This window comes from Prionailurus viverrinus, chromosome D2 (genome assembly GCF_022837055.1).
Source record: "Prionailurus viverrinus isolate Anna chromosome D2, UM_Priviv_1.0, whole genome shotgun sequence".
In the NCBI taxonomy this organism is placed as follows: Eukaryota; Metazoa; Chordata; class Mammalia; order Carnivora; family Felidae; genus Prionailurus; species Prionailurus viverrinus.
The window spans coordinates 19493971-19521158 of NC_062571.1; the positions used below are offsets into that span (position 1 = coordinate 19493971).

The 27188-nt window shown below is 50.8% G+C and overlaps 1 protein-coding gene across 1 annotated transcript in view; it reads right to left on the bottom strand.

Moving 5' to 3' along the window:
* The window catches only part of LOC125147568 (liprin-alpha-1-like), a 51611-nt gene that overhangs the window by 15018 nt on the left and 9405 nt on the right, over window positions 1-27188 (bottom strand). The window contains exons 6-15 of the mRNA XM_047824661.1: window positions 17246-17347; window positions 16767-16973; window positions 16407-16422; window positions 15862-16007; window positions 14197-14343; window positions 12533-12667; window positions 10893-10976; window positions 8791-8922; window positions 5830-5909; window positions 2557-2707 (exon numbers count right to left, since the gene is read on the bottom strand). Coding sequence (XP_047680617.1) covers window positions 2557-2707; window positions 5830-5909; window positions 8791-8922; window positions 10893-10976; window positions 12533-12667; window positions 14197-14343; window positions 15862-16007; window positions 16407-16422; window positions 16767-16973; window positions 17246-17347 — 1200 coding nt within the window. The remainder of the gene's footprint in view (window positions 1-2556; window positions 2708-5829; window positions 5910-8790; window positions 8923-10892; window positions 10977-12532; window positions 12668-14196; window positions 14344-15861; window positions 16008-16406; window positions 16423-16766; window positions 16974-17245; window positions 17348-27188) is intronic.

The following is a 27188-nucleotide window of genomic DNA, read 5'->3' on the forward strand; positions in this document are numbered from 1 at the left end:
ACATGAAAAGATGTTCAGCGTCGCTCCTTATCAGGGAAATACAAATCAAAACCACACTCAGGTATCACCTCACGCCAGTCAGAGTGGCCAAAATGAACAAATCAGGAGACTATAGATGCTGGAGAGGATGTGGAGAAACGGGAACCCTCTTGCACTGTTGGTGGGAATGCAAATTGGTGCAGCCGCTCTGGAAAGCAGTGTGGAGGTTCCTCAGAAAATTAAAAATAGACCTACCCTATGACCCAGCAATAGCACTGCTAGGAATTTATCCAAGGGATACAGGAGCACTGATGCATAGGGCCACTTGTACCCCAATGTTCATAGCAGCACTCTCAACAATAGCCAAATTATGGAAAGAGCCTAAATGTCCATCAACTGATGAATGGATAAAGAAATTGTGGTTTATATACACAATGGAATATTACATGGCAATGAGAAAAAATGAAATATGGCCTTTTGTAGCAACGTGGATGGAACTGGAGAGTGTGATGCTAAGTGAAATAAGCCATACAGAGAAAGACAGATACCATATGGTTTCACTCTTATGTGGATCCTGAGAAACTTAACGGGAACCCATGGGGGAGGGGAAGGAAAAAAAAAAAAAGAGGTTAGAATGGGAGAAAGCCAAAGCATAAGAGACTGTTAAAAACTGAGAACAAACTGAGGGTTGATGGGGGGTGGGAGGGAGGAGAGGGTGGGTGATGGGTATTGAGGAGGGCACCTTTTGGGATGAGCACTGGGTGTTGTATGGAAACCAATTTGTCAATAAATTTCAGAAAAAAAAAAAAAAAAAGAAAAGAAAACCAAGTTACACTTTTACAGTATCACCCTAGGGGGTGCCGAAGTTCCCGCAACACCTTGGATAACACCAAACAAACCCACTCTGTTAATGCCCTGCTGGACGTGAATGTGAAATCCTGACCTAGAATTTGATTGACAACCTCTCACAAATCACTGTGCTGGTTACAGGAGGGTGTCCTGGGCAGGTACGTGATAAAAACGGGCTCAGGGGCAGGTGCCGGCTTCACGTTGTAGGAGTCCTGAGTTTCAGTGTAGAACGCAGTACTTGTGCTCAGTAAGCCCGTGAGATTTGGAGTCCTGAACACGAGTGTCGGCACCGCAAAGCGTGCTGTCTGTATCGAGCTTCCGTTCGTCTATGCTCAGTGCCTTATCTCTTTTGAAGAAACACTTCGTTTACAAATTATTATGTGGATCATACCCGTATCCTCCTGTACTATACAGTGATACGCTAACGACAATTTATGACTATTGGGGCAAAACCCCACTCTCTAATGACAAATGAAGATACAGGAGAAACAACAAGAGCCAGCCACGAGTGACCACAGACGCTCCAGGGCAAAACAGCAAAATGACAAAACACAAACCACAGAACTTTTACCCTGTGTCTCCTTCCAGCTAGCACTGCGTCTCTGCTCCCAACCAGAGTTCAAGTCCTCCAGAAAGCTGCCCCTACCGTGTCTAAACAGACTCTGGAACTCTGGCGAGTGGGCTTTAGCGCAAGGGCTCCTGGACCAGACCACCGTGGTCCTCGGCCTCCACCTTGCCTGGCCCCACCCAGCACGACCAGGCCACCGGGCTCCCTTTCTCTGAGCACCTGGCTCACTGAGACCAAGCTCACCGCTTGGTCTCTGCCAGTTCTGTCTCTCTCTCTCCACTGCCACACTGGGCAGTGCCCAGAGAGCCACCCTTGCACTCTGGGGCTATCCACAGGTGCCCATCTAGGGACTTGTCAATCATCTGTCAAACAGAAATGATAACTAACACACATATCACCTTTTACTTCCCATTCGCTGCTGGTCTCCCCTCACTACACTGTGCACACATAGGGGTGCAGGCCTCTCCTCTGACTTTTTATCTATTTATTGTTTTCTTTGTTTTATTTCAAGTGGGGGAGGAGCAGAGAGAGGGAGAGAGAGAGAATCCCAAGCAGGCTCCAGGCGCGGTCAGCGCAGAGCCCCATGCGGGGCTGCGGGGCTCCGGGTCTCGATCTCACAAACCCAGAGATCGTGACATGAGCAGAAATCAGCAGTCGGACGCTTGACCGACTGAGCCACCCGGCGCCCCTCATCTGGGTTTTTCAGTCATGCTGCACCCTAGCTCTGGGACGATATCTGCACCAAACTTGTTCCATGACTACAGGTGCTCAAAACTTACACAAATATTAAAAATATACACGGCTGAAGAGACAAAGGACAAAAGTACTGAAACTCCAAAGGTGAATTCTTTGTTGTTTAAGGATGAATACACATGTTCATTTAACCTTCATTAGCGTTTCAAACCCTTACTAATTTGCATTGTGCTGTGCTTAACACTAGGTCCTATCTGAATCCACATTGCTACTTTACACAAAGAAAGAACAAAAGCTCTCAAAAGTAAATTCTAAGGCAGCAAAAGAAGAATGGGGGAAGGGGAAAAGAGAAAGCAGCCTATCAGTCCTTTAGTTCCAGAAGAGCCTCACAGACAGAGGAAAAGGCAGGTGACATTGGAGCAGGCAGGTGGGTCCCACGAGAGCCCCCAGAGGATGGAGGTCCTTGCCTTGGAAGGCTCATGTCGCAGACGGGCCACACGGCCTTTCCGGTGGCGCCGCAACATTGCGCTGCTGCTGCTGCTGCTGCTGCTGCTGGCATCCGTGGGACTGTCCGCCAGACGGAACCTGGAAGCTGGGATGCTGCTGACGTGCGTCCGCCTGAAATATGGAGGAAAACAATCAAACAAACAAGCACACACACACCAAGGTTGTTATCTAAAGAAAAGTGGACTTTGTCAGCCAGGCCAGAACCCATCCATTGGGAAAATGAGGTCAGAGAAAAAGGTCTCCAAGGAAGGCGTCTTTGCCCCTGGCTCCAGTGCAAGCCCGCTAGCCGGGCCCTGTGGAGACAGGGTCTCCCGGGCCCAGCAGGTGCAACGCATCCCCGCGGCCCAGACGTCCCCGAGGTGGAGCAGCGCCTGCCCCCAGTCAAGCTGTCGTCCTGCCTGTCTGCACCACCTCCTGCCCAACTGACCGGAAAGCACTCCTATACGTCCCTCTGGCCTTCACCTGCCATCGGCCCACGTGTGCCAAGGCCCTTGCTGTGATGCCAGGTGACCCCAGGTTTTCCTCCACCACCCACTATCAGGTGCCCCAGGGGCAGTCGCAGCAGGATCCTCGGGAACAACACCTCGCAGCTCCCGTACACAGGAGGTGGCAATGCGCCCGGTGTTTCCAAGGCAAAAGCGTCTCTGGCCTCTGTGCAGTTAGACTAACAGACAAATGTCCCCCTTGGCCACAGAAGTCTCCAGAAAAGTTCCATGGAGCCCCGAGCCCCTAGGGTGGAGTCACTTAATTGGGCTGTCAGCTGCTCCCCTCAGCAAAGCCTCTGGGCACAAAGCTCTGGGCAGCAGCTGTGAAGGAGCACCCGCCAGCGCACGTGCCTGGCCTCAGCCACGGGCTCACCCTCCACACTTGAACCCTGCACGGGAGTCCAGTGGCTCCTTGCTCTCTGGAAAAGAAGAGAGGCTGCCTTCCATTTCACCAATCCTTATGGTCTCGGGAGACAGAACACGCCCATCTGATTCACATCAACTAGAGAGGGGGCCCCTGGCGTCACCCCTTGTGGCCTGGAGACAGAGCCACCACGACAGGGCGTCTCCTCTGTGGTGCTTCAAGCTCTTCTCTGCAGCCTTTCAAGAAACGTCATTGACACGTGCTGCCTCAGGGTTCTGATTGCTTCTAAGACAGCCAAGTCGGGACTGCCCGCTGGCCACAACCACCTTCCCCTCCTCTGGTCCCCCCATTCCCAGAACAACTGCTCACCTGAGCTCAGGGGGTCTAGCTTCACCGCTGTGCGGCCACGACACATCGCCAATCGGGGAGAGCCACACACGCCACCCCGCATGGGACCTGGCATGGTTCATGGCTCCACCGAGGTTCGTGTGTGTCCCCTGACTCTGACACCCTATCTCAGGCTCCCTGGCTCCCGACCCCACCACCCTGCACCCAGTCCTATCCCAGAGCTCTCTCCCATCTGCCCCGCCTGCGTTGGAAGTGGGTCTGACACCTTTCTTTTCCTCTGCAACCCAGACCATGTCATCTTGCTAGAGGACGACACAAACAGAAGACGTGGCTATGAGGTCGTGCCAGGAGGGCTCAGCTGTCCAGCCTGCCTGCCGCCTTCCCTGTCTCGTCCCCACGGCCTCTGGCCGCTCACGGAGACACAGCTCCAAGCAGCCTCTCTTCTGCCACCAGACGAGAGAGCACTTTGGGAGACGGCTTCAAACAGACCCTGTTCCTCAGCCGGTCTCCTGCCCGGGGTCTTCTGACCACAAGGCCACCTGTGACCGCGGCCAATGCCTCCGCAACCACGGGAGCACTGCGATCCTCTCTATCCTTCTCCTTGGCCAGCTCACCTCAGGCGGGTGACGGGCGTGGACGTCCCTCTTATGGCAACTGCCCCAGGGTGCCACCCTCCAGGGGCCTGCACAGCCCCTTCCCTTGAGAACTCCAACATGCACTCGAGTGGCCTGCACCACATCCACTGTTTGCACCCTTGGCCTCCTCATACATACCCGTCTTCAAGCCCTGGAATGGTGACACTCAGCACACTGGTGTCTTGTTGGCGAGGATCTCTGTCAGCCAACCAAGAGGCTGCTCTGTGCCTGGATCTTCCTGGGTGCTTCTCTCTCCGGACACACATTCGCTGTGCCACCAGTAGTTCCGTGGACAGGGAGGGCCGCTTGTGACTCTACCTGCACTGACTTCTCTCTCCTACAAGCAGGCTCAACAAGGGCAGCCACAGCACACCCTCGACTCTCCCGAGAGCCCCCGACGGCAGCCGCACAGACCCCAGTGAGGCCTGAGTGGGCCTGCCTTTGGAGCAGGAGCCTCCTTCCTGCACCTAAGGGGGCCCAGTCAGCTACTCGAGGCACTGTCACACCAGAATGACTCTCACATGGTACCCATTTCCTACAAAGAAGCAAGCAAACCTTTTAATACCTCGCTGACAATTACTGTCTGCAGGACGCAGCTCACAAGCTGGCTGACCCACTCCCTCACAGGCGACTCACCAACGTCCCAACAGAGTTACAGCGATTACATGTCATTCTCCAGTCTTTTCAAACATATAAGAAACTGCGAGCACTGCGCTAACCCCACCAATGTCAAGGTGACCTTCACAACCATGGCCACGTGTGCACTCCCATGGTGACCCCACTGGCGTTGCGGAAGGGACCATAGCTTCCAGGGATGCTGGGCCGAACCTGGCACGCTGGACCCCTCCTAGCCCCACACCATCACTGCCACACTCGGTGGAGGGAGGCCGCAAAGAAACCCACCCAAACACGAACAGAACTTGCCCTAACTTCCACTCCTCCTCCCATGGCTGTGAGCTCTGTCATGCCTCCCAGTCTCCTGAGATTCCAAACCTAACCTCTGGAATGAGGTTGTACTTCTCCCTCTTGCCAACTACTAAGCTACCGGCTCCCTGAGCTACATCCAGTCACTCTGCCCATTCGGCCAGAGGATTCCTCTGGAAGATACACAGCAGGTGCCAACATAGGTGTTTGTGAGGTGGTTCATGTTAGGCACGGTGAAGGGCAGTGTCCCCCCCAGCCCCGCCCCATCATCAGTTAGCCGGTCCCTCGAAAATGGATCGCGTCAGACTACAACACACTCAGGGTTATTGTGTGTAACTCTGATCCGGTTCGGGTCATACCATAGCACACCCACGGTTCTACTTTCGAACCATGAGCTGGTTCACGTCATACTGGTGACAGAGGGAAGCCGCCCCCAGCCGCATCTCAAACAGATCTGTGAACCGGGAAGTGTCATACCCGTGGTGAAGCGAAGAGCCTCTCACTCTTGCCCGCTTTAATACGGCCCTCAGTGCTTCGAAGTTCCGTAGAAGGTGATCCTGCAAAGCAGCAAATGACAACGACGCTCACTGCAAGCAAGGTTAACTAGTCTTTGCATCAGGAGTCCGTTCAACACAGAGCACAAACTGGTAGTGGCCAGAGGAGAGGAGAGTAGGGGCGGTGGGCAAAAGAGATGATGGTGATTACGAGGCATCAGCATCCAGATATCAAATAAGGCCGTCTCGGGGATGAGAAGCACAGTACAGGGAATACAGTCTGTGATACCCTAAGGACTCTGTATGGTGACACACGGTGACCACAGTGATGGTGACGAGCAAAGAGTCACGTGTGCAATTGTTGAAACCGTATGCTGTCTACTTGAAACTGATACAACACTGTAGGTTCATTAGAAAACAAGAACAAATGGAAAACACTACTAGCATCAAGTGTGCTGAAATGCTGACCATCATAACCACGATGGGTAAATTCAGCAGTTACAAACCCCAAGACCATTCTCTCCAAGAGTCCTCCAGGAAACACCCAGATCACCAAGTGAACGTCCTAAACCCTACTGAACAGTTAGGTCTCAGGCATAGCAAGGTTACAGAGGAGAAACACCGAGCCACTAGGACTTCTTCCTAATTATGTAGAGAGGAGCAGGACTTTCTGGGCGGTGGGGGAATAGCCCTTCTGTGCAATAGGCACGTGGTCCGTCGTGGACCCTCTGCAGCCCAGCCTCACGTCTGCACACGCAGCACCAGGGAGCAAACCGACGAGGAGCTTCGGTCACACAACTAGCCCGTAGGCAGTGCCGTCCCAGGCCGGAGACACCGCCGCACGTGGCTAACTGAGCGCCCAAAATGGGGCTGGTCCCAACCACAGGGGATGGAACTGTGAGATGCCCCGTGGGTTGCAAGGACTGAATGTGGAAAAACATTGTAGAGTAGCTCCTTCATGTCTACACTATTTACATGATACAATAACATGTTGCTTGCATCAGGCTGCATGAAAACTAAACATCACCCATCTGTTTGACCATTGCAACGGTTTTTTTTTTTTTTAATTTATTTTTGGGACAGAGAAAGACAGAGCATGAATGGGGGAGGAGCAGAGAGAGAGGGAGACACAGAATCGGAAACAGGCTCCAGGCTCTGAGCCATCAGCCCAGAGCCCGACATGGGGCTCGAACTCACAGACTGCGAGATCGTGACCTGGCTGAAGTCGGACGCTTAAGCGACTGTGCCACCCAGGCGTCCCTGTTTGACCTTTTCAAATGCAGCCTCGAGAACCCTTGGGATGACACCCGTGTCACCTGTTACCTTCCTGCTGGGCTACGCTGCACTCAACGAAAGGTTTACGTGAACATTTTAGCTTTCGAGCGAACCCCCGAAGGGACTCAGAAATCTGAACCCCATAGGCTGCTCGGCTCCAACTCCGCCACATGCGTGCCATTCAGACTTGCGAGCGTGGGGCCGCTCGAAAGCACAGTGCTGGCTCGCCTTGGAGGAAGTGTGAGCCCCAGAGGTCACCTGCTCCTTTCCAGTCTCAACCGATCACTGAATGATTGAGAGATGGAAATACCTTCTCACGTTGCGTTTCTTATAACTGTTTTTTCAGATTGCCAACTTCTCCTAACAGAGTCTTCTGAGAAAGGTACACACAGTCCTTTAGTGTTGATTCTTTCAAACGTTCCACATGCTAGAGCATGCCGACGTTTCTCTTTACCATAACGCAGCACCACAGACAAGGCATGGAGCGGATGGCCCTACCAACGAACCGGGTCACATGACCACAGAGTGAAATGCTGTCTGTGAAACTGCAGTAACAGCCTTTACTCATACTTTGTCCATGTACAATTTCTTCACGGATCACTGTCTGACTGTAAGTATGACAAGTTCCTAAGTTCACTTGCAGCAGGTACACTGGTTGGTACTAGCTTTTAGGGTCTGTGATGCCTCAGTCACTTGGGAAACCTGACCTAAGTTTCGTACATATACTTCCAATCTCACATACAACTTTCTACCGAAAGGCTGGCCCCAGTGATCAAGGTAGAACCTCACGTGGGGTATAATAACGCACCTCATAATGGGTTTTACCCAAAACAAGTGTGTCGTGGAATTAGCATTGCTCATTGGTGTCTCCAAGTGCCAATCTTAGGGAAGATTCTGGGCTCATCTACAGGGACACAGGTGTCACCAGAACCGGTAGTATCAGGTCCGCATCCAACTGTCCCCACCAGAGCTTCTCTCACAGAGATGGTATGATACTGCTTCCCTCCCGTTACACCTCAAGTGTATCCGTTATGATGGTGTGAGAGTCCAGGCTTCGACTCTTTGCAACCCAGATGAAAAGAGGGAAGGCAGGACATGGAACAGGAGAAACTCTGTTTTCAGCTGGTTAAATGCCTGACAGAACTGCGCACTCCTACCGCTCGTTCTGGACAAAGAGGTAGAAATTAGCTCCCCAGACAAGAACCAGGCTGAAGGTTCCAGCACAGGGGTGGCAAACGAGGGCCTGCCGACCACATCCAGCCACCGCCGGGTCCTCTCAACAAAGGGTTATCGGCACACGGCCCCTCCCCTTAGTTATATACTGCCTATGGCTGTTTCTGTGCCCATCTTTGATTAGCATGAAGCTAGCTTACTCCTTACGTCTCAGTTAGGAAAAGCCTAAAATACTCACTCTCGGGCCCTCCCCAGACCACACTCCTCTTCTAGACAGTGAGACGCACCTTCCCGCACACATACGTCGGGCAGGGACAGGACACTGGGAACTTAACGTAGGCAGTGGGTAACAGCCTGCAGTTTTTCCGCGTGAAAGAATCATTTCTTCTTTCTGCAGTGGCTGTTAGCCTCTGCTCCACGCTGCTCCTCAGGATCACAACGTGAGCGTCTCCTCTGTGAGGACGGGGGCACTCAGCCGCTGTCTCTCATGTCCTACCTTATCTTCCGCAGCAGCCATTCTCTCTTTTAGATGACGCTGAAGTCGCTTGTCCGATTCATACAGGAGCTTGTCAATAGTGCTGGACAGATGTTGATTAGTCTCTTCCTTTAGTTTTTCTCTCTGCCTTACCTGAAAGAGAAGACGCAGGCTTCAAGCCAAAGTGCGAACACCGGCTCAGGCGTGCGAATGACCAGCGGTGTGACCCACACGCACGCTATCCTCGGCTGCCCCTTCCCACGGCACTCTTTGGCGTGCTTGTGCGTCACTGCCAGCACCGACCTAGCGGGGCACAGAAACGCAGGAACCTGCTTCCCAGGGGTCATCACTTAGCAGGTCCCTTTGTTTCTGGGAAACAAAACACGCATGGGCCCTCACGAATGTCCTCATTATTAGCTCTCAGATGGGCTCAGGAGGCAGATGTACATGCAGGAAAGAGCATATTCTTAAGGGGATCAGCTGATCTACCCACAGGAGGAGGAATATTCCGGGGCGGACACAGAAGCTCGGATCTGGCCTCAGGGGGAAAGAAATGAATCCATTGACAAAACCCAAAGATAAAAAAAAAAATCCCCTTTGGGAAAGATTCAGTGGTGAGAAAGACTTTCACCTGTTTTTCGTGAAATTCACACATCTCCTGAACGTTTTGTAATGGAAACTTGTATTTACCTCAAGTAATTTCCGAACGTAACCGCAAAGTTCACGGGTCTGTGTTTTATAGAACTCTCATCAATCGTATGGTTTAAAAACTTGTTTCTACCGCATATCCTGAATTAACCCAAAACAGAAGCGGCGAGGACAGGCCGGCAGGATTCAGGGGCTCCTGCCGGGCGCAGGGCCGTGGGGTACGGAGTACATATGTGCCCTGCAGTCGGGGGGCCCAGGGAGGAGGAAGAGCCCTCAGGACACACCCGCAGGCTAGGCAATGGACAGTCCCTCCAGCCTCGGGCTTCCTCATCTCTAAGCCACACCTGCTGGCACCTCTTTCCTTGGGAGCAGGCAACAGAAAGCACGACCACCACACCTCACACGCAGCAACGGCCATCACTTGGAAAAGACCCTGGCCACCCCACAAGAAGGGATCAGCACCCAAGTATTTTTCAAGCAAAGCAGCTTAAAAGTGTCCTTGCAATTGTCTCAGTTATAATAGAATCCTTATCTCAACACCTGTCCCTCCAAACTACCATACAGTCCTAAAGGCAATGAAGTGCTTCTCTAAGTAGGTGAGGTCGAATTCTCGGCCCAAGAGGCTAGCGTCTGGTTGTGCTCGCTTGTGTGCATGTGTCATGGCGGGCTGGGGTCGGCCAACCTGAGCCGTCACGCTGGCATCAGAAGCTTCACTCCGCGGAAACTCATGTTTTATTCTCTGACCCTGAGGGCCAAGCACACGAGTTTCTGGTGTAAGTTAAGGGTGAGTGTTTTGGGTTTTCTGGTGAAAACAAAACCTGATGGCCTTGGACGGACGTCCCAAGTTGGGGAGGCTGCTGCCTGCTCTGTCTCCTGGGTGTTTCATGTTGACGTCCGACCAGCTCCCGCAGGGAAAAATCTCAGGGGATTCAAGGGACAGGGGCCTCCCTTTCGTCAAGGCTCGATGACGCTATTCCTCTTCTTAGGAACATCTACCCCGACCTGTGCCTTTACATCTCAAGTAGAAATTCAGGATGTGGGGACCAAGGTCAGGCCCGTGACCTGATTTCAGGACCTCAGTGTCATGTCCTAAGGAAGGAGACCCCTCCTCTAGGCTGCCCTACCCCAGGCCAGTACCTCCGCTTTGGCCAAGGGACACCCACGAGGTCCCGCGTCAACCGTGAGTAGCTGCTAATGAGCTGGTGGGCACGGTGGGCTGTGCGGGTGCCTCCACCCCGAGGCGGCACTGCCTACGGGGCCCCAGCGTCCAGAGAACATTGTCCACAGGCTAGGAGTGTTCACTAACATCCAACTTGCACAAGAGTGCACTGTACCCCTGATGGGATCGAGAAGGGGCCTGGCGTCCACGTGGGGAGAAGTGGGAAACAAGGGACCACTCCCTACCCCCACACCCCCAGCCTGCGCCTCATCCTCAATCACTGCCAGGTGCGCGGCTGCTCCGCCCGGACACGTACCCGCTGCAGTTCTTGGTTCTTTTCCTCCAGCTGGGCCTCCATCTGGCGCAGCCTTTCTTCCATGTTGCCACGCCTCTGCTCGGCCTGTGGGCGACAGCGGGGTTAGAAGAGCTGGCTGCCTCACAACACACGCTGTGCCTATGCACGACATGCTGTGAGCGGCCTTCTGCCTGCTCACAGTCCCTACAGGCCTCATGCGTGCCAGTGGGAAACAGTGGGCTTCCTTGCTGGTGACCGGGGGTAGGCAACGGTCTCGTCCCCACCCCGGGTCCCGGATCCTTGGACGGTGCCTCGTCCCCCGGGAGACACGCCTGTCCACTCAGCACGGACAGGAGGAAGCAGCAAGCGGAAAGAGCAAACAGGCGTGCTGCCTTCCTAAGCTGGGAAGTTACTTCCAACAACTTAGCTTCCTCAGCAGCACAGTGTCCAAAGACAAAGGGTCGGGCTACACGGCTGACCAGGGACAGGAGACAGGACAGGCGAGAAAAGAAACGGAGACTTGGCATGCAGATCACAAAGGAGGAGAGGCTCTGTTGGAGCCTGGGCCTGTGGGCGCCCAATGCCGCCTGCCCGACTTGATGGCAGCCTTGAGGGCCATTATCCCGTGACGAACCCACCCCCCTTCCCACTGGGACCCTCACTGCACTGGAACCGGTGACACAGAAGCACCGACAGGCTCCCTGCTACAGGTTCCCTCAGCCCCGGTTCCGGAAGGACGGACTGGCTGCCCAGTCATGTGCTCCCTCGTCCTGTGTGCATCACTCGATCCCAGCACAGACTACATCATGTCTGGAAACTACCTCTTCAACTGCTGCCTTCCTCTGTGGGTGGTGAGGGCTGTGAGAGCTGGGAGGGCAGGGAATGTGTCTGGCACGTTCCTCGACTCTATTTGTGGAACCTCCGAGTGAATTCCTTAAAGATTTATTTCTTACAGGGGTGTCTGGGTGGCTCAGTCAGTCGGGTTCTGACTCTTGGCTTCAGCTCAGGTCATGAACTCAAGGTTTGGGCGTTCGAGCCCTGGGTCAGGCTCTGTACTGATAGCATGGAGCCTACTTGGCATTCTATCTCCTTCTTTCTGCCCCTCCCCTGCTCATGTATGTGCCCATGCTCGCCCTCTCTGTCTGTGTCAAATAAATGAACATTTAAGAATTTTTTAAATAAAAACGATTGTGTTTAAAAGAGGATAGGATATTCTCATTTCTCGGAAAAATTCTATGCTTTCTTTGTTTTTTTTTTCCTTCGGTAAGCTCTACACCCAACGGGGAGCTCAGACTCATGACCCTGAGATCAAGAGTCCCAAGCTCCACTGACTGAGCCGGCCAGGCACCCCTGTCCTTCTCTTGCCCAAGGCTACTATCTTGAGCTTTGAGTCGCTGACTTAAGTCTGAAAAGCAGTGAGTCTTAGATGCAGCCAACGGCAAACAGCACACGTCAGACAAAACCGGAGGGAACAAAACTGGGGATGATGCCTGCCGTTTGAAAAGCATTCCAATCTCAGACAAAGTAGCACCGAAAACAGATCTCAGCTGGTTCGCGGACTTTGGCACGCCGACGTTACCGGTGAGAAATGAGATACAAGAATGGACCGCCATGAAAATGACATTCCCACCATGGGACCCAGAAGGAAACGGGGGCCCCACCTTGCAGAGGGTGGCCACCCTCTGGGCCGGCTCGGCTTCCACCTCGGGCAGCGACTTGGCCTTCCTTGGGGTCTGCTGTAGCCTCCGCTCCGCCACCTCCAGGCGCTCTTGCAACTGGCGGTTTTGATCCACAGTCTAGGAAATGAAGGCAAAGCATCAAAGTGTAGCAAGTCTTCTCTCCGTTTCCATTTTTAATAAAGTGAAACAAAATCTGAATGCAGAGATCTACTGTTAGTTCTGACCGAAGCCAACAGTTTGGTAGGTGCTTCAGAGTAAACCTTTCCTTTCTGCAAGGAGTCACCCACGGCCTTGGTCCTCCTTTCACTACGCAAAACATGTCTTGCCAAACTCTTTGCTCTTCTCCAGTATCTTCAAAGAAGTCTTTCCAAAGACAAAGTTCCCACACATTAAAGAAAACCCATCTTCTGGAGGAGCTTGCTCGTTCTTCCTGACCAGTTAAGGAGAGAAGGGTTCGGTCCTAACCCTTCTTAAACATACTTATACTGCGGTCCGAGGGCTAGCTACATAGGACATTCTGAGGTGGGCACATCAGCCAGCACAGAGCTTCTGAGAGCATGCCTGATGCCAGTTGAGTTCTTTTTGGAAGTGTACCATTATTCAACAAAAACACTCTCCCTCTTGACCAAAAACGTGGAAACCTTCAACGTGGAAAAGTTAGACACGAGATTTTTTGTTAAAGGACTTGTAGGGAAGCCGAGGTGGCTCAGTCGGTTAAGCGTCCACCTTCGGCTCAGGTCATGATCTCATAGCTCATGGGGTCAACCCCGCCTCGTGCTCTGTGCTGACAGCTCAGAGCCTGGAGCCTGCTTTGGATTCTGTGTCTCCCTCTCTCTCACTCTGGCTCCCTTTCTCAAAAATAAATAAGCATCAAAAATATATAAAGTCATTTTAAAAATCATGTACAAGGTGAGGTTTTTGCAAGGTTAACGTTTGTTCCCACAGACTCCTTCCATCTTCTGTGTGCATATAGCTCTGTGTGTATATACAGACGGCGTGTCATGCTTTAAAACCCTCCAAAATAAATCACATGCTGTACACATAGTATTTCGTGATCTGCCCTTTACACTCATGCTTTGGAACATGTTACGTGCTCTCAAACAGCATTCCTCGATGTCATTTTAATGGCTTCCTAGTATTTCACTTTGATTATCATGTTGGGTCGACTGACACATTTGACAAACACACCAGACAAAGCTCTCTCTGTTTCCAAGAAGCTGGATGTGGTGTTCCTGTTCAATGCCGGATGACCTGAGACAACCAAGGAAGAGACGTGCGGCTTCCCAAAGCACAGGGTCTCACATCCTCACGCCAGACTGTGCTTCTGCCCCTGCCATTCCCCCCGATCTCAGGTACTAACCAAAATGGCCAGCTGCCTACACATTCCCGGCCACTCCCTGCTCCTTTGGAAACAGTGCTAACAGGCAACAGAGTAACGTGCATGTAAGACAAGACAAAGAAGGAATCAAGGAGGGGAGCCCCATAACATGCTTCCATAAAATTCGAAAGAATTAAACCCTGGACGTTGAAGTAACCCCGCTGGTCAACACAAGATTCTAAGATCCTAAAACCTTGACATTGACACTTGGTCCTTAACTTGACTTGTAATTAATAAAAGTGGAATGAAGTTCAACGAAACCAACGACCTGTCGATGCAGAGAGTCCTTCTTTGCGATCTCGTTTTCAAGTTTATCCTTGAGGTCGTGCAGAGAGGTGGCTTTGTGCTGTGCCCTGAGGCAGCGCTTCTCAAGGGTAGTGATCCTGTCTTGCATGTCTTCCTTCTGGGCCACGGCCTACAGCAGGTATTTCAGAGGGAAAACAGGGAAAGAATTAGCGTACGACACATTAACACGCTCCAGACACAAAAACCGGGCGAAATCCTCATTTTCCAAACAAACAGAAAAGTAGCATCCTCGGGGTACCTGGGTGGCTCAGCCGGTGTCGCTTTGTGAGTTGGCGCCCGCCCCACGTCAGGCTCTGTGCCGACAGTGCGGAGGCTGCTCAGGATTCTGACCAGTTACCCAGGCTTATTCTTTCCCATGTGTTCAAAGACAAACGGATAATAAAGTCTCCCGGAAATCACCTCGGTTGCCTCCGGACACCGTTGAGCTTTCCACAGAACAGCGACTTGCCTCTGGAGGCACACACCATGAGACAACCATCCTTTTTCCGGGGAAAAGGTGGATGAAATCTCATCCAATTACCACAGAGTTGAAGCAGCAGTGTTAACAAATGGAAGCCAAACTCCACCTTTCATATAACTGGAAGTCATCTTCTATAGCCTAACCCTGTAACAACATTGTATCCCATGGTATCGGACACTGCCAATGGAACCAGAACGTCCTGCCCTGCTTTTCTTGTCCAACACGGGAAAGATTCCTCTTCCAGCCCTCCGTGTTTACTAAGCAATTTATGTCAGCAGTCTCAAGAGTGAAAGTGATGAGTCCTAAGAAATGATTTCCTAAATTCTCTGCATCTTGAACTCTGCTGAGGGGTCTCTCCCCACCTTTGCCAAACAACAACTTCACTGAACAGGTTCTATAATTTCTGCAAATACTTTTGTTTTAAATTCTGACACGATCTCCCCCACACTAAGGTACCAAACAGACTGCTCGTGCACTTACACCCTCAAGGGCCTGACAGGGTGTTCCCGAGGTGGCATTTCCGGGCTGGGGGTGGGGTGTGCGGGGACTGTCCGCAAAGGGCAGCTCACAGTGACAGGAGGAGGCACAGAGAAACCATCCTACCCTTACTAGTTTCTGTGACAATGATCAGATTCCCATCGACGTCCACACGTGCAGAAGCGGCCGCACTCCTCCATGACCTTACACCAGAACCAGCGGGCTGCGCCTCGCTCACTCTGACCGCCACGACCAGGGGCACGGAACCCTGGGAGGAGGGCAGGGCGGCAGAGGTGGCCGTGACGGCCCCTGGCAGAGCGGCCCCCGCAAGGCCGTGCCCCCGGAAACGACCTGGCAGCACCACGCTGGTTCCTACGTGCGAGTGTGTTCCCAAAACGGACCGAGAGCATGGCAGGGGCCAAGCTCAGGTGGCCCACACTCCACACCCGAGGTCACTCTGCCGCCTGCCTGCCAGGCCTCTGCAGGGGAGAGTCCAGGGAGGACAGATTCCACCACACAGACGGGGAGGCAGCCCACCCAGGCCCCGGAGTCACGTCCCGTTCTGCTGCTACTTCTACCAAACTCCAAACGTTCAAAACCCGTGGGAGACGAAGGACACACGGGGCAAGGCCGAACCAAACACCCCACGTTAGGCTCGACGATGGCGTGGCCATTTCAACTGACACTCACTTCACGGACATCTCTTTGTAATATAGTGTTCCTTGCTTCAGAAAGGATGAGGTCTTTCCTTGAGATGTCTAGGTCCTCTTCCAGCTTGGCCACGAGAATGCACAGGGTAGTCAGGAGCTCTTTCACCTGGCTCTGCACCTTTGACACTCAGAAAGGGAAGCAACATGTGAGGGCCCCCACTGCTAGTCTTCCTATGTTGTTTTTTTTTTTTTCAATGTTTATTTATTTTTTGGGGGACAGAGAGAGATAGAGCATGAACGGGGGAGGGGCAGAGAGAGAGGGAAACACAGAATCGGAAACAGGCTCCAGGCTCTGAGCCATCAGCCCAGAGCCTGACGCGGGGCTCAAACTCACGGACCGCGAGATCGTGACCTGGCTGAAGTCGGACGCTTAACCGACTGCGCCACCCAGGCCCCCCGTGTTGTTTTAAATACAATGGATAAAAAGGAAACCCCCTCCAATCAAATCCTGGGATGATGTCTGGAGCTGAACTCTGCGTGTGGCCCCTAATTCTTCTACGAAACTACACCCCTCCAGTGCCACACGTAACTGCTCTCTCACCTGGAAACAAAGGGATTGAGTTGGTACACAGAGGTGTTTCATTAGTCCTTACTCTACAGTTACCCTAAGACCCCTTCGCCTCAAATAACATGACAGAATGCTGGTAAGCTTTTTCACGGATGCTCCTGTTCACAAACTTGCTTGTTAACCGCTTTCAATTTTACATTCGAGACAAATCTTCCCCGAAATAAATTACATTATGCAATTTGTACTAGCCAATCGATACACACAACATTTCCACCAACTACTGCTTTTTAACCATACAGACCTGTCTTCTTACAAGAATTCAAGAAGATGAAAAGGAAACTCCAGTCACACAAACACACAAAGTGTGCCTAGAACACACAGCATGTGCACAAATTGAGAACCGCTGTGGCTAGGCACACCATTTCAGCCTCGGTTTTGTCCTTCTCCAATATGGAGTTGAGGACCTTGAGCACCTCCACCTCACTGGACACGCCGGCAGGAGTCTTCGCCTGTCGCCGTATGACTGTTTTTTGAAGAGCTCTCTCGTGCCTGGAGACGAGGAACTCCAAATGTTCCAGCAGCAGCTGGTGGGAGAGGCAAAAGGAAAACCGTGTTTCAAGAACACCTTCAATTCCGGGCGTCAAGTTCACCAAATGCAAAACCAAGTCTGAATCCCTTCAATTCAGATCCCAGGTAGGGAGCCACCCCCTCGAATGTGTTAAAATAGCCTCGCTCTTCCTCACGGATCAAACAAGGTTTGAGAACAATAGGTCCCAGCCAACTCCACGGGGACATGTGGACAAGGGGGCGTGAATGGTGTCCTGTGTTTAAAGACACTGGCAGTGCGCCTACTGACCCTGGTGTTGTTTCTCTCCGCCTTCAGGTTGGCGATCTCCTCCTCTCTCTGCATTAGCTGCTCCCTGCAGGTGTGGAGCTCTGCAGCGAGAGCTGCACACTCCTGGGGTCGGAGAGGGGACAAAAGTGGAGAGACACAGGGGGTCTTTACCAGAGCACACCAGGCCTCCGTGGCCCTCCAGAGTCCCAGCACCCACCACCCTCAAGTAGCATCACACACACCAGTCCCCTCCTCGCCACCCACAGGAGCCCCGGGGATTTTCGGAGGGACCGACACTCAAGGGGACAGACGTTTTCAGGTGCCTGGCAGGTCTAGGACTCAGGAACTCTGCTGACTCGGGAGCAACAGGCCGAGAAGCCTCCTGCCCATCCGCAGCCTCTGGCCTCGCCTGGCAAGCAGGCTTGTGGAGCGGCAGTGAGGAAAGGCTGACGGTCCTCAAAAGCTGCTGTCTTGGCCTGAACCCCTGGCTCAATCAGACTCAACCCTACCCGATGGACTTTTCAAAAATGATGGTAGGACTCTTGACGAAAGGGCGAGTTTACGACTTCTTTCCATAGGCAAGCAGGAAATATTATGGAGGAAGGGTTTCTGAGGAGAGTGATGCCAGGGCCCACCACCCCGCGTGGGGCTTCTCTCCCGCCAATACTGAGCGCCCGCCCAGGACATGGCGTACAGGTGGGCTCCAAGGAGGTGGACGCACACTCTCCAGTCAGTCGAGCGCAGAGCCCGGTGCAGGGCTCAATCCCTGAACCATGACATCATGACCTGAGCTGAAACCAAGAGTCAGACGCTTAATGCCCTGAGACACCCAGGCGCCCCAGAGCTTTGGTCTCTGTAGGACAGACGAGGGGATAAACGTTCACTTAACAACTGACATTCCAAATAAAGAGAGTTGTTGATTTCAGCAATTCTAGAAAATCCAAGTACAAACTGGTGACATACTTCAATTTCTTTCATAAATTAACCCTTTCCAAATCAACGGGAATGTTACCACAGAACTGACCACGTTCCTTGCAATCTGACTTGACAAGGTGAACCCACAGAAGCCTATCTGATCCTTGAGGTAGGACTGTGCAGGCCCATTTCTATGTGGGGATTTTTGTTCCAATAAATACATTGGAAACTTTTCTGGAGATGTGTGACATTTGGAAAGACTGGCAGATGAGCTGAGCAGCTACGAAGTATCAAAACTAGTAAGTAAACGGGAGGCCACGAGTGCATGAAATATACGCAGATACTAGGCTATTAGAGCATTTCCTCTCCGAAAACATACACAAACCTACTCTAACAAGATAAAACGTATCATTTTGCACACAGAAACTGACCGTACCTACATGGTGCCATTTGCAGTCAAGAGAAAGGCAAACCAATGTGGAGACGCAGGATTAAGTCCTAACCGCATAACACAAGCTGTAGCAGACGCTGTCCTCTGGGGGAAGTGTGCACCACCTCCTGTTGCTATTGAGGTCCCCTCAAGTGTTGCACGAATCCACGAAACTCCTACTCAGCTCTTGGTAAGCACTTCCTTTCTCCAGTAAATCAAGCACCACAGGAGAAGCGATTTCTCAGGGTTCCTGCATCATTTTCACCATGTTAAGGGCAATACCATGAACCTTAATTACATCCTGGGACCCATTTGAAGTGTCCCCAGGGATGCTGGACGTGCTCCCGCGATGCAGAGAAGACTCATGGTATGACAAGAAAAGGCTGAATGGCCTGACACGTCCTGAGGTCCACAGCTGCAGCTGCCAGCCGGCCAGCGTGAGGACCATGGAGGCACAAAGAAAGGGAAATTCTCGAAGCTCTCGCTGCGGCTACCCCAGCACACGCAAAAACCTGGTGCTATTTGTGAGACATCTTTGTGTCTCGTGTGGAAGATGTGGCATCTCTGTGGATGTAGGACTGCTGTGAGACGGGCACACCTGCAGACTCAACTCAAACTGCAAGACAAGTGAAGACCTGACATCACGACGTAAGGCAGAAGGAAGGGAAGGATCGAAAACTGGCACATTTCAATGCAGGCACAGGATAGCTTGGTGATTTTAGAAAGGGGTTTGGCTTTGAAAATGGTCCAGACGATAGGAGAAGCAGCTTCCACCACGAAGAAGAAGGACACAGTTTCCCAGACGCCCGAGAGAAGATTGCAGAGAAGCAGGAACTACCATCCACCGCATGTCAACCACTCCAACACAAAAAGTGAAAACCCAAGAAAATCAGTTGAGGAGACCATGGCTGCCTGCACAGGTTTTTCATGCAGAAGGAGGTGCCCTGTCGGGGGGAAAATGCCACAAACGACATTTATTCACGAGAAAGACAAGTGAGCACCAAGATGTTGGGTAGGAAGGGGTGAAGCAGCTCCCGAATGAGCGGATACAGGCGGGGGTGTGAGCAGGGCGGCTGGCCCTGTGTAGGAAGCTCACCCCAGGTTCCTGAAGGCAACAAGTCCCAGTGGCCAGTGGTCTGGCTGCACAACCAGAGCCCTTGCCCTGGACCAGTTCCATCCCGGCTCTGTCCCTCAACTCAGGAAGTACGCTGAGAGCAAGGGAATGTCCTCTAAAGTTCTTCTGACATCGGACAATGTCCTGGCCACCCAGAACCCCACGGGTCACCACCAAACGTGTCTTGGTGGCTCACTCGCTCCGGAGCGCAGCGGGTCTAAGTCAGCCTGCGCACCAGGGGCCACGAGGACCTGTGAGGCTCATGACACAGGCACGTTACAAGAAGGACAGTCAATGCTGCCAAAGAGAACCGCCACAGAGGGAACATTATGAAAGTCAGGAAGATGCCAAGGGACGTTACAAAAAACTCTGGGGAAACCATCAAGCCCAACACAATCAAGAAATCCCTGCTAGAGATGACTGTCCATACGACGTGCGTGATTTCCAGGACCTATGACACAGCCAATCAGGAAACTCATGACTGAGACTGTGCATATGGCAAAAAGAAAAAAAAGAAAAAGAAAAAGAGTTGGGGGATGCAGGGATTCAAAATGCGTATCCTACAGACGGTCACGAGCACAGAGAAAAGCCCAGAGGAGGTCACAGAAGAAGACAGCACAGAGAGGAGATCTGGCGAAGCAGACGGAGGGCGAGGAAGGCGGCATGGAAGCGGCATCGCTGGAAAGCACGGTGCCACCAGGAGTGATCCGGCAGAGTCTCGGCTCCTTTCCCACATGGACCCTTCCATGACAAGGGCGCTGGGACTAAAGCCAGCCAGCCGTCTATGGAAACATTGGCCAGGAACAGAGAGGCCCTTGTGGAAAGCTGCACAGACAGTGCCCGCCTCCACCCCCATACCGCCAGGCCCCAAGGCCCAAGACTGCCCCATCTAGCGGGTCCCCCCCACCCCATGCAGGTCTGCATATCAGCACATTTGTGAGGACCCACCCCCACTTTCCAGACAGCAAATCCTCACCAAGGTGCTCAGTGAACCACTTCGCCTGCCATGCACACGTCTGTGCGTGAAAATCGAGGGAGCATGCAGCCAGGCCGCCCGGGACGCATGTGTGTCACCACCACCTAAGCGTTCATCAGGAGGAACATCGTGTGGAGACTTGTGTGCACTTGGACAGCCTATCCTCACACGGGCATAAGGGCAGTAAGATCTGACATAAAACGAATAACATGTTGTTCCATAACCTGGCTTTCAAAAAATGACATTTCCTTCTGGCAGGCCTCTCTCGGTCCCCGCCCAGAGAAAATGCCTCTCAGCCTACTATCACAGGCTGTTTTTGTAATGTAACAATGTGTCCAGACTGTATTAGGAATATGGCTGTAAAGCTGCAGGCTAGAAAAGCTTTGTAACCATGCATTCACCCGTGTATCTCCTAGGCCATGACGAAGCAATTGTACTGAGTACACCAGGCCATCATGAAGCATTCACCCTTCATTGGTAATGCATGAATTGTTACATCCGTAAATACACAGGAATCTTTCCAATTCCTCCCATTTCTGATGCATAGTGCTAAGGATACACGTAACAACAGCGTAGTGTGTCACCTGAGCCAGCACTGATGTGGGTTCTGATAGACAATTCATTCTAGAAACAGATGGAGAATAAACTTAGGGATCAATACAGCGCAGAGCTGTGCACCTATTTCCCTGTGATGTAAAACTGTTTCTCTAGCTTACTTGACTCGAAGAATATAGTATATGACACATACAAGATACAGGTGCTAATGCACTGTTTTTCTTTCTACTCAGGTTACTGGACAACAAGAGAGTTTGAACAGTTAAGTGTTCTGGGGACCAAACCTTATACATGGATTTTCAATTGTGGGCAGGGTGGAACCCCGAACACCAAGTTGTTCTACGGTCAGCTCTACTCATCCTTGGGGAAGAACGAAGCAAGCACGACCTTTGTGAACAACAGAAAAGAGGAAAATAGAAATAGATTTTCTGTTTTAATTTTGTAATGTCATTCTTTATTCCTTAGAGACGGAGAGCAGCAGGGGACGGGCAGAGTGAGAAGGAGACAAGGAATTGAAAGCAGACTCCAGGCTCTGGGCTGTCAGCTCAGAGCCCGTCTCGGGGGTTCCCTCGCCAAGAAAAAGTTCATGACGGGGCCAAAGTCAGCCGCTTAACTCACTGAGCAACCTAGGAGCAGAAAAGGAGAAGTTGAGACGGTCCTTGTACACAAGGCATACGTGTTTCCCCAAAGGAGTTAGTGACCAAGTTGCTCAGGAACACCCAGCACTAAGTGCCAGCAGGCAGGACACAGATTCAGAAAGAAAGGCCGTCTTCTCAGAGAGAGAGGCGTATTGTACACGGATGGGGCAGAACGCCAGCATCTCTGCACAGCAGGAGGCGCCCCCCGCCCCACAGCCAAGCAGCTGCGAGGTGAGTGGGGCCGGCGCAGGGAAGACCGCAGGACTCGGCCCCTCCCCGAGTCCACACGAGTGATGACAGGGTACAGATCTCCAGAGACCTCACAGATGGCCTCTGAGACAGGCAAGCTCCACGCCACAGGACCCACGGAGCAGCAGGGAGAGGGAAGAGCAAGAAAGAGGCAAAGCCATCTCCCTGGCTTCTGACCACCGGACCAGGGAGCAAGCTGCTCTGTTCCCAGGAGGAGGCACAGGTGTGGGGAGGAGGGTGGTGGCCCGTGTGGAACTCAAACAGCCCACAGTCCGCCCAGATGGACCTTCACTACGAGGTGCTTGGAAAGACGTCCGGGAGACAGAGTGGGGTGCATGAAGGAGAACACAGGGCAGCCGAACCTCCCAAGGAAAACCGCCTCCCCGAGTCTGACCCACGCCAACCCATGGGACAAAACGGCCACCCTGCAGCCGCACTGTGCACACGTTCCCCCATTCCACCGAACCACACACTCCCATGCCGTTCTATTACTCTCCGTAAAACCGCATACGTCTCTGGGCGAGGTAACTGCAGCACATAGTGGTCAGCACCTAGTACCGTGCCTGCCACGCACTCCAGAACAGGTGAATACTTTAGTGTACGCCTTGTACCCACACACGTAAATATTACACAAGCTGCTTTTAAACATTACGTAGTTCTGTATAGGATATAAAGACGCACACTGTCCTGTGCTTTATGAGATGGGTGATGTGAGGGGCTTGTACCTGTTGCCTAAAGCACGAATCTTAGAGCTCAACCCACACATTAGAAGGAGCCACTCTACCCAATGACGTCTACACTGCATCCATTCTTGTCTCCTCCCCCAACCCACTATCCACACAGAACCAGCACCAGCTTTCAAAAAATTCAACAACATCATGCCAGTCCTTCCCCCTGAGGACACAACGACCCCAGGCCCTTATCTGAAAACCCCACTCCTTACGGGGTAGGTTCTGTCCCAACACCAGCTGCCTGGTGCCTCACCTGGCTCCGCTTCCCCTTCCATCGCTCACAACAAAGCCAAGCTCCTCCTTGACCCCGGCCTTTGGCCTCGGAGTCAGACTGCTGGGAGAGTGCTCGGTCAGCCTCAGTTCCTGAGCGACGTCTCCGGAAAAGGCCTTTCCGGAACCACAGTGCGCAAGTAAGCGACATTTCCTCCTAACCCCTTCACTCGTCCAGATACACTCTTCTCAGCTGTGCCTCCACCCCCGTCTCCGAGGAGCACAGCAGCCAGAGCCTGGCGACCACAATGGTGCAGAGTCACAAAAGGGCTCAACAAGGGTGGGTGGTTGTGTCTCTGCAGATGATTCGGGTGCACCAACACAGAAGCCCTTTTTGTGGGGGCTACACTGTACACATACAGACATCATAAGGACTCTAAACCCGTATCTTTCTATAATAACACGGAATGTAAATGGACCAAATGCGCTAACCAAAAGACATAGGGTATCAGAATGGATAAAAAAACAAGACCCATCTATTTGCTGTCTACAAGAGACTCATTTTAGCCCTGAGGACACCTTTAGATTGAGAGTGAGGGGATGGAGAACTATTTATCATGCTACTGGAAGCCAAAAGAAAGCTGGAGTAGCCATACTTATATCAGACAGACTAGACTTTCAATCAAAGGCTGTAACAAGAGATGAAGAAGGGCATTTCATAATAATTACAGGGCCTATCCATCAGGAAGAGCTAACAATTATAAATGTCTATGCGCCGAATACAGGAGCCCCCAAACATAGAAAACAATTCCTCATAAACATGAGCAACCTTATTGATAAGAATGTGGTCATTGCAGGGGACTTTAACACTCCACTTACAGAAATGGATAGATCATCTAGACACACGGTCAATAAAGAAACAAGGGCCCTGAAGGATACATTGGATCAGATGGACTTGACACATATATTTAGAACTCTGCATCCCAAAGCAACAGAATATACTTTCTTCTCGAGTGCACATGGAACTTTCTCCAAGATAGGTCATATACTGGGTCACAAAACAGCCCTTCATAAGTATACAAGAATTGAAATTGTACCATGCATACTTTCAGACCACAAGGCTATGAAGCTTGAAATGAACCACAGGAAAAAGTCTGGAAAACCTCCCAAAGCATGGAGGTTAAAGAACACCCTACTAAAGAATGAGTGGGTCAACCAGGCAATTAGAGAAGAAATTTAAAAATATATGGAAACCAACGAAAATGAAAATACAACAATCCAAACGCTTTGGGATGCAGCGAAGGCAGTCCTGAGAGGAAAATACATTGCAATCCAGGCCTATCTCCAGAAACAAGAGCAATCCCAAATACAAAATCTAACAGCACACCTAAAGGAAATAGAAGCAGAACAGCAAAGGCAGCCTAAACCCAGCAGAAGAGGAGAAATAAGAAAGATCAGAGCAGAAATAAACAATATAGGATCTAAAAAAAACTGTAGAGCAGATCAATGAAACCAAGAGTTGGTGTTTTGAAAAGATACACAAAATTGACAAACCTCTAGCCAGGCTTCTCAAAAAGAAAAGGGAGATGACCCAAATAGATAAAATCATGAATGAAAATGGAATTATTACAACCAATCCCTCAGAGATACAAACAATTCTCAGGGAATACTATGAAAAATTATATGCCAACAAATTGGACAACCTGGAAGAAATGGACAAATTCCTAAACACGCACACTCTTCCAAAACTCAATCAGGAGGAAAGAGAAAGCTTGAACAGACCCATCACCAGCGAAGAAATTGAATCGGTTATCAAAAATCTCCCAACAAATAAGAGTCCAGGACCAGATGGCTTCCCACGGGAGTTCTACCAGACGTTTAAAGCAGAGATAATACCTATCCTTCTGAAGCTATTCCAAGAAATAGAAAGGGAAGGAAAACTTCCAGACTCATTCTATGAAGCCAGTATTACTTTGATTCCTAAACCAGACAGAGACCCAGTAAAAAAAGAGAACTACAGGCCAATATCCCTGATGAATATAGACGCAAAAATTCTCAATACGATACGAGCAAATCGAATTCAACCGCATATAAAAAGAATAACCCACCATGATCAAGCGGGATTCATTCCTGGGATGCAGGGCTGGTTCCACATTCGCAAATCAATCAACGTGATACATCACAGTAAGAAAAGAAAAGATAAGAACCATATGAGCCTGTCAATCGATGCAGAAAAGGGCTTTGACAAAATTCAGCACCCTTTCTTAATAAAAACCCTTGAGAAAGTCGGGATAGAAGGGACATACTTAAACATCATAAAAGCCATTTATGAAAAGCCCACGGCTAACATCATCCTCAATGGGGAAAAACTGAGAGCTTTTTCCCTGAGATCAGGAACGCGACGGGGATGCCCACTCTCACCGCTGTTGTTTAACATAGTGTTGGAAGTTCTAGCATCAGCAACCAGACAACAAAAGGAAATCAAAGGCATCCAAATTGGCAAAGATGAAGTCAAGCTTTCCCTTTTTGCAGATGACGTGATACTACACATGGAAAATCTGATAGACTCCCCCAAAAGTCTGCTAGGCCTGATACATGAATTCAGCAAAGTTGCAGGATACAAAATCAAAGTACAGAAATCAGTTGCATTCTTATACACTACCAATGAAGCAACAGAAAGACAAATAAAGAAACTGATCTCATTCACAATTGCACCAAGAAGCATAAAATACCTAGGAATAACTCTAACCAAAGATGTAAAAGATCTGTATGCTGAAAAGTATAGAAAGCTTATGAAGGTAATTGAAGGAGATATGAAGAAATGGAAAGACATTCCGTGCGCATGGATTGGAAGAATAAATATTGTCAAAATGTCAATACTGCCCAAAGCTATCTACACATTCAATGCAATCCCAATCAAAATTGCACCAGCATTCCTCTCGAAACTAGAACAAGCAATCGTAAAATTCATATGGAACCACAAAAGGCCCCGAATGGCCAAAGTAATTTTGAAGAAGACCAAAGCAGGAGGCATCACAATCCCAGACTTTAGCCTCAACTACAAAGCTGTCATCATGAAGACAGCATGGTATTGGCACAAACACAGACACACAGACCAATGGAATAGAATAGAAACCCCAGAACTAGCCCCACAAACGTATGGCCAACTCATCTTTGACAAAGCAGGGAAGAACATCCAGTGGAAAAAAGACAGTCTCGTTAACAAATGGTGCTGGGAGAACTGGACAGCAACATGCAGAAGGTTAAAACTAGACCACTTTCTCACACCATTCACAAAAATAAACCCAAAATGGATAAAGGACCTGAATGTGAGACAGGAAACCATCAAAACCCTAGAGAGGAAAGCAGGAAAAGACCTCTCTGACCTCAGCCGTAGCTATCTCTTACTCGACACATCCCCAAAGGCAGGGGAATTAAAAGCAAAAATGAATTACTGGGACCTTATGAAGATAAAAAGCTTCTGCACAGCAAAGGAAACAACCAACAAAACTAAAAGGCAACCAACAGAATGGGAAAAGATATTTGCAAATGACATATCGGACAAAGGGCTAGTATCCAAAATCTATAAAGCGCTCACCAAACTCCACACCCAAAAAACAAATAACCCAGTGAACAAACGGGCAGAAAACATGAATAGACACTTCTCTAAAGAAGACATCCGGATGGCCAACAGGCACATGTAAAGATGCTCAACGTCGCTCCTCATCAGGGAAATACAAATCAAAACCACACTCAGATATCACCTCACGCCAGTCAGAGTGGCCAAAATGAACAAATCAAGAGACTATAGATGCTGGAGAGGATGTGGAGAAACGGGAACTCTCTTGCACTGTTGGTGGGAATGCAAATTGGTGCAGCCACTCTGGAAAACAGTGTGGAGGTTCCTCAGAAAATTAAAAATACACCTACCCTATGACCCAGCAATAGCACTGCTAGGAATTTACCCAAGGGATACAGGAGTACTGATGCATAGGGGCACTTGTACCCCAATGTTTATAGCAGCACTCTCAACAATAGCCAAATGATGGAAAGAGCCTACATGTCCATCAACTGATGAATGGATAAAGAAATTGTGGTTTCTATACACAATGGAGTACTACGTGGCAATGAGAAAGACTGCAATAT